At 43.9% G+C, this 7578-nt stretch overlaps 1 protein-coding gene across 2 annotated transcripts in view; it reads left to right on the forward strand.

The window, feature by feature from the left end:
* Positions 1–7083, forward strand: part of RAB22A (RAB22A, member RAS oncogene family) — a 49996-nt gene extending 42913 nt beyond the window's left edge. For both annotated transcript variants that reach the window (XM_074347493.1, XM_074347492.1), the window contains one exon: positions 10–7083. In XM_074347493.1, coding sequence (XP_074203594.1) covers positions 10–107 — 98 coding nt within the window. In that variant the 3' untranslated portion in view covers positions 108–7083. The remainder of the gene's footprint in view (positions 1–9) is intronic.
* The last annotated feature ends 495 nt before the right edge of the window (positions 7084–7578 follow it).

The raw sequence follows: 7578 nt of genomic DNA on the forward strand, positions 1-7578 counted from the left end.
TCGATTTAGGTCGAAGAATTCCATCCACTGATGCCAACCCGCCGTCTGGCGGGAAGGGCTTCAAACTCCGAAGACAGCCTTCAGAGCCGAAGCGGAGCTGCTGCTGACCGAGCCTCGGCCTCCAGGCTGATGATGAAGTAGGTGGTCCTGAAAGTTAGCAGGAGGGTGGGGCCCTGTCGCCAGGTGTCGCCTCGCCAGTCTTGGATCTTCTTCGGGCAAAAAGGATTCCCAGATATTGGCCGGTTCTGTTTCCTCTTTGGAGACCGCAGCAATAATATTTCAGTCTGTGGACTTGGATCATGTAAAGACTCTCTGGTGTACAAAGGGACTGCTCCATCCTTGGCTTTTGACCTTGCTCAGAAGGAGCGTATAATCTTATGGACGGTGGGCTTAATTGTTGCGTAGTTTTATAACCCAGATTTTATGTAACATTTGTAAAGGGAAGATTCGCACTTTGGTGGTTCTTGAGGGAAAAAAGACCCTTGTGGAGATGACCGTTTTCTTGGTTTCCCGTGACCACTGTTGGAGGGAGCTGTGTCACTTAAGATGTGGGCACCATCAGCGGAGGGGTGGCAGTTACTATTTGCAGCAAAAGTGTGTTGTTTATAGTGCTGAGGAGATGGTTTCACCCCCACCATCTCTAAAGCACTTTCCACTGCTCGCATCAGCCCCGGACCCGCACAGGAAACGCACGGCAGCAAGTGCGCGGCTTGCCCTGGGTTTGCCGCCTGACACGGTCATGTGTGTGTCACCAGGCATACGATTGGCACCTTTTTAAAAATAAGCTCTGATGATCAAGATGGTGATGGTGGAGGAGCTGCCTGGAATAAGTGGAACCACATATGTTTAAGTTGACGAGCAATGGTTTAAAAAAAGAAGAGGGAAGAGGAAGTGGTGTAAATGCTGTCCATTTTTATTTAACCGAAATATTTTGGTGGGGAAAACAATTACCTGTTGCTTAGCATATGTAAAGTTGTAGTCTGTATTTATGAGACCATTGCTTAAAGGTTATAAATTATGTAAATACATTAATAAATTCTATGTTTCATTCAACACTTCATTTAGTCTTGCACCCAGCCTCGCGCATGCCCACCCGTTTCTCAGCCTGCCCACAAGAGGCTCTTGGAAGTGCCCGTGGCTTGCAGTCCCGCCTTCCCTTCCACCCCCTCCACACCCAGCTGGAAGTCCTTGGAAAGACAGATGCCACTATGACAAGCCAGACCAGCCCTCCCTAGCCTTGGGGTAAAAGATCAAGGTCATCATTTACCTGGTCTTGGTACTAAGTTTCTTTGAGCTTTTACAGCGACCTCAGACCTCAGACTGGCGGTTTTAAGGGAGCTTTCCTTGTTAACAATTCAGCGTGTCTTTCCCTTTCCCTTACTTCCCCGCCTCTGTTAGTGGTTAACATTCTTTTCCCTCAGGGAGCCTAATGAGGTTTTTAATATAATATAAAAATAAAGCACTGAAGTGAAGTTGGTGAAAATTTGTTCCTGGTCTAATCTGGCACCCTTCCAACCTGAGTGTTGTAAGAGAAGGAAATTTACAAGATTAAATAGGAAATGAAACAGCTTGAATTTTGAACTAAATTGTGTTTTCTGAGCTATCCTTAAACTGAACAGTCGAAACTTTAAAAAATAATGGTTATTTCTTTGTGCCCCCCACTTGATACGGATAGATTTTAATGGGAAAATTATAATCCAAATTAAGTAACAACTCCCTTTTCCTTGGTGTGTCTCTTAAGCATTTGGAATTGTTTATCCTCTTACTGAAATCATACAGAAGGAACATAGGTTGCAAAAATTCTGACATTGCTTTGTTTAAAATATATGTGGACTCTGTACTCCCCTGGCATTGTACTCCCTTCCCGGCGTGAAATCAGCGAGCTTTGAGGCTGGGCTCTTTACCCCGAAGGTGGTTTAACTTTATTTCATGTGCATCCAAATGGATCAGGGCATCAGGCCACTGCCCTGGTTTGTCCCTAAAGTTCCCACTGCTGGGCCTCTATCTCCATGACAACAAAATAAAAACAAAGGTTGCTGGACTCGTTACCGAAGAGGCAGTGCTTGTGTGGCCCTTTCTGTCTTATTTCCCCAAAACATGACGCAGATCTGTGACCTTCACGCTTTTTCCATCAAACCTGTTGGTCAGTGTGGACGATCTCACGGTATCTGGGTGCACAGGGAAAGGCAGGGTGCTTCGTGCCTCATCTTACTGGTGCGGCCTCCGAATGCCTCTGATCCCCTTGTGGCATCTGCTGCCTGTGGCCCTGCACGGCCCGTCTCTCCACCCTCTGCAGCTGCTCTCTCTTCTGACTTCTCACTCCCCTTCCCGGGTCCCCCCCCAGGGCCTCTTCTCCCGGTTCCCTCCGTCTGTCTCGGGAGCTGACGTGGTCCTGTTTCTCATGTCGTTTCTGACGCTCAGCAGCAACTGCAGCTTGCTGTCTCAGATCCGTAATCCATACTCGAGAGAGAGCGGGGTGGGGGGTTGCTTTCCAGTGATTTTCTTTGCTTCTAAAATGCAAAGATGAATATTAAAATCAGAAGCAGTGTTTTAAACACATTTCGGATTATTAACCTGGCTAAACAGTGATCTGATACATATTTTATATATTCTTCATTCTTATTTCTTACGAGAAAAGGCTAGATTTTAAAGGAATTGAGACATAGCCCATCCATAAAAATCTCCTTTTGGTTCTCTTACAACGCAGGGCCATTTTTTAAAACTTTGGGGACTGAAAAAGAGAAAGATCATTAATTAGCTGCAAGTGTATATTGATTCCTCTCAGAGAAATTGAAATGAGCTCTTTGCAGGTGTCCAATCCTAGTAACCATTGGTCTCTAGAACTCTTCTTTCACACAAGGGTTTTTCTGATTCTGTGATAACTAATTAACTATCATTTGGTGATTAAAGATCATAAAGTGTGAGTATGATTAAGTGCCCTTCATCTTAAACTCTCTTTAAGAAGTGATTAGGGAGAAGTACCTATCGCAAGCCCTTCTGATTCCAGATGAAACCCCTATCACCTGCTTTTCAGCCGTAGTCAGGATAAGTTCAACACACAGCAACTGAAAGATTTGGTTCCTTTAAAATAACACACTTCCTTGTCGCCTGTTTATGATTTTGTTTGAAGTGCCCACCTCCCCTGATACGCCCCTCCCGAATGCCTCCCCACATCCGAAAGGACTGAGCCTTTTGTACTGAAGGCTTCATCTCCTCCTCTCTGTGGGCTGGTGTCCTTCTTGAGGTCTTTTTTATTATTTTTAAGTATATAAAAAGGGATAGAAAACCACACTTAATTTCAGGACTTCTCTTAAAGTTTTGTATTTCTTTCTTTTCTTAAGAAGGAAAAGAGGCCTAGAAGACCTCCTGAATTAAGCTCTGGGAGAGAGAGTAATGAAAATGTCCTTCAATGGGCGGCCCGGGGCTTTCCTGGAGTCACCAGGCCAGAACGTCTGTGCCGTTACAGCGCTGCGTTAAGGTGGGGCAGGTGTGATGCAGGCTACCCTGCACCAACTGGCATATCAGCCTCAGAGCTCAAAAAGGCATCAGTTCATTGTTACACGCATCTTCTATAGTCTGAAAGCAAGTTGCAAAAGAGGTTATATAAATTCTTATAAGCATTTTTTCACTCATTTCTTTTTCAGAATACACTAAGAATGTGATTCATGGCACCTTGGTGTATAAGAAATACGTACACAGTATGTTTTGTATGCGCCTCCCACACATTCAGGTGTCTTAGCAAGACCCTGTATAAGTCATGAGAGAATCCTTTCCTTCTGGGGAAAAGTTACTGTAATTCCCTTAACTCTGATCTGTACCAGGTTCCTGCTTTAGAACATCTGGGGGGAAATGACAGCCCACAAACTCAGGCTGGCTCTCCTCCCTAAACTCATTAGGCTGCAAATGTTCCTCCTGTCTCCGTAATGAAAGTTAAATGACAGTGATAAGCTAGTTGGTGGAAAGCTGTAAAACGTCTTCGTTATTTGAATTTGTTTTAAAGGGACTAGCCGCATGACATCTGTTGATGGTGTGACTGCAAGAGGTAGTCTGCCTCTTAACAGTAATTTTTAAAGGAAGAAACGGAAGGTACCTTCAAGGGTCAAGCTGTTACTATATACCTGCCCTCAATTAGCTTGGACCATCAAAACTGTTCAAATAATTCGAGGGAACATTTAAGGGATGTGTTTTAACTCCTGTGGTACTATGATAAAAAACAGTCTGGGGGGAGGGTATAACTCAGTGGTTAGAGCACATGCTTAGCTTGCACGAGGTCCTGGATTCAACCCCCAGTACCTCCATTAAAATAACTAAATAAATAAACCTAATTACCTCCCCTTCCAAAAAAAAAAAAAAATAGTCCAAGCAACAGATATATCCAGGAGATAAGCATTATACTGTGTAATTTTAGAAGAGGGACGTGGGGGTGCAGTTTAGCCTCAGACTGAAAGAAACAACCTCTGGCAATTTCCCCTGACAGCAGAGTTACTTGTCTTGACTTCCAGTGATACACATCCAGGCAGTGTGATTATCTGATTTGCAAGAAACATTAATGGAATTCTGGGGCATTCATCCTGTTTTATATGCAAATGAAAGTGTAAAAAATATTAGGCAGGTATGACATTTTTCAGGAGCCTCCCCTTTTTCAGTCTAAGAGAATGAAAAGGGAGACAGACCTGTTGTGATCAAGTTTCGTTAGACATAATGAAGAAAGTGAATGCGTAGAACCAGGAATCTCCATATGTCTCCGTTTGTCCTTCAGGATTCTCTTAGTCTATGGGAAAATGATTTACTTTCCAAATCTAGAAGGAAGGATTTCCAGTAGCATAAGGTCAGCTTTAATTTGATGGTCTGTCCCCTCAGAAAGAACTAATATCTGTGTTCTTTCCTTTGAGAGTATAATCCATTATAGACATGCTAGAATAGTTTTAGCTTCAAAACAAATGGATTCAGACATTTAATAAAAAGGAAAATCTTAAATCATCCATCATTTCCTTTCATTACCTCGAACATTTTAGATAGATAGTAAGATTAGGATCTGTCATCAGTAGATACCAGAATTACAACCATGGGGTCTTAACAAAAACTTGAACATTTATCGCCAGTTCATTTTCAGACCTGTGTGGTCCTGGTGTCCAGTCCCTCATCAAATGCTTCATAATTGAAACAAACAAAATTCTGGGTAGCTTTCCATGAACAGGAATTCAGGTGCCAAGAATTCAGCCAAGTAATGGGAAATCCGGAGATAGTAATGATTTTTTGAAAGAGCCTTCCCTAGTTGGCAGTTTTAAACTGTAGCCCTTGGTGATCTCCTTAATTCTGCAAAAGAAACAAAACATGCTTGTTTTGATGCAACTTCTTGAGTCAGGAACTTTTTCGTGTTTCTGGAAGCATATTGTTGAATGCAGTACTTCAGAGGAAATCGTCTTTAAAATAGCATTTCACAGGTAGGGCTGATAATCTTCACTCAGAGTTGAGAAACTGTCCAGGAAACTCCCCTGTCTTACGTCTTGTGGAGAAGCTGGGCCTCCCTTCTTCCCCAAGGCAAGCCCAGAGTCCGCTGAGCACCTGCGGGTGTGCGGCGAGTCCACTCCCACTTAGAACGTCGCCAGCCCCCAGCGGCACGTGGCTTCACCTTGAGGCTTAACCCTTCCTCAGTCTTCATTCATTTTTTCACTAACTTTGTCCTTGAATAATCAGTTTCACCCCCTGGAAAATGTCATAAGCAGGGCTTGAATTTGTGCACCTTCGCTTACTTTGTGAATGAGGTTATTACACAGTTCGTGGAACTTTTTCTTAATTCAGATCATGCATGTGATGTCGGAGTGACCGGCCCGTGCAGTGCGAGGAATGTTACCGGCAGCTGGCTCGTCAGAGCAACGGACCGGTGGCTCTGTTTTTAAACCATTTGTTGTATTGTGTAGACAGAGCTTTATTGCCCTGGAAGAGATTTTTTTTTCACTCTCACCCAGCTCATACTGTCATCTCTCTTTATGAGTCACTCACATAATTGTCAGTCATGCTTCTGACCTTCTTAAGAATTGACGTCTGGCCTTCTCGGTGATCAAAGCCAACCTCTTGCCTTACTTCCCGCTCCTCCTCACTTTGCGGCAGGCACTCCCTTAAAGACACACGGCACCAGCCGCCTCGTCGGCACACGTGACATTCCTCCCCGTGCCGCCTCACCTGGTGGCAGCAGTAGGGTTTGCCCACCACGTCCGGCAAGGGAGGCCCGAGACAACCAGTACTGTCAGAAAACACAAAGGCTAATTTTAGGTGAAGAATCCGGTATTTCCAAAGTGGGGAGAGGCAGCAAGCACTAGCTTACAGCGGCAACCCAACTGCCTAACAACGTGGTTTTTACCAGTTGGTGATGAGACGGTTTTAGTGTCAGAACTTCACTTCCTTTGTAATAGAGCATTTGTTACAGTGTGTAAAATTCCAAGTCTAAAGTCTTAAAGAGAAACAGCTGAGATGAGCATTGACATTTCAAAAAAAAAAAAAAAAAAAGCTAAGCTGTTGTACCAGCAGTTATTTCTTCTAAGAATGTCATACCTTTTCAACACCTGATGCAAGGAGTATTTGTGCCTTTGTATAATAGCGTCTATTATGGAAAAAAAATTAAGTTGCTTACAGTTTAGGCCGGCTTGTAGCACTATAAACAGCCCAGATTTATAGCCGTGGCTTCCCTGCATGAAGCGTCGCTTGATTACCTGTGGTGAAATATTGTAATGATGGTTTGCCAAGCTTATATGGATGTTTGAAGACCTTATTTTTGCAGTCTTAACCTTGGGCTGGACCTAAGTGTATATATAAACCATATGATGTCTGTACTGTTGTAGATGCTGACGAAAGAAAACTAGATCTTTTGATTTTTGTTGTAAGATTTTTCTTTTTGTACTTAGGCTGGTAGTAGATAGTTTGCAAATGGTGTTCGATTTGGCATACTTTTAAACTATCTTGTTTTAGCTTGAATATCCGATACTGAACTTTTATAGAGTATGACGTGACAAGTCACTACAGCATTTGTTGTTACTGTAAGGAGGGTGTAAGCGTTTTGTTAATAAAATGCTATGTTTACAGATACATGTATTTGCCTTTCAATTGGTTTCTCTTTGTGAAAGTTTTCATCACACGTTTTTCTTAACCAAATATCCAGAAGTCATTTAAAGTGATATTTGAAAACCGCAGCGCCGGAACTTGGGTGGTTGGAGGGTCCGGCGAGCCCTGCAGTTTTCATGTCCATTGATCTGGTTCCCAGCTTCCTGCCTCTTTCTCTTAGACAGCTCCCTCCCCTGTCCGTGTCCTTCCAGAGTTAAGATGGGGACGATGCCGGAGGCCAGCCTGCAAAGCCTCCAACGAGCACTTGGCGGGAATGTCGCTTCCCCCCTCGAATAAGGTAGGTGGGCAAAAAGGTGTATGGGGTCTTCTGTCATTGAGGGGATTTCATCAAAGGTGCCGGCATTTCATTTCCATTCTCATGAGGACTTCAACCCCAGAGCCCCTGGCGCCGTTCCTTACCTGCGGAAGCCCACCTTCACAGGCTCGTCTTCCCTTTGCTGTCCCTCCGGGCGCATCTGT

This window comes from Camelus bactrianus, chromosome 19 (assembly GCF_048773025.1).
Source record: "Camelus bactrianus isolate YW-2024 breed Bactrian camel chromosome 19, ASM4877302v1, whole genome shotgun sequence".
Lineage (NCBI taxonomy): Eukaryota > Metazoa > Chordata > Mammalia > Artiodactyla > Camelidae > Camelus > Camelus bactrianus.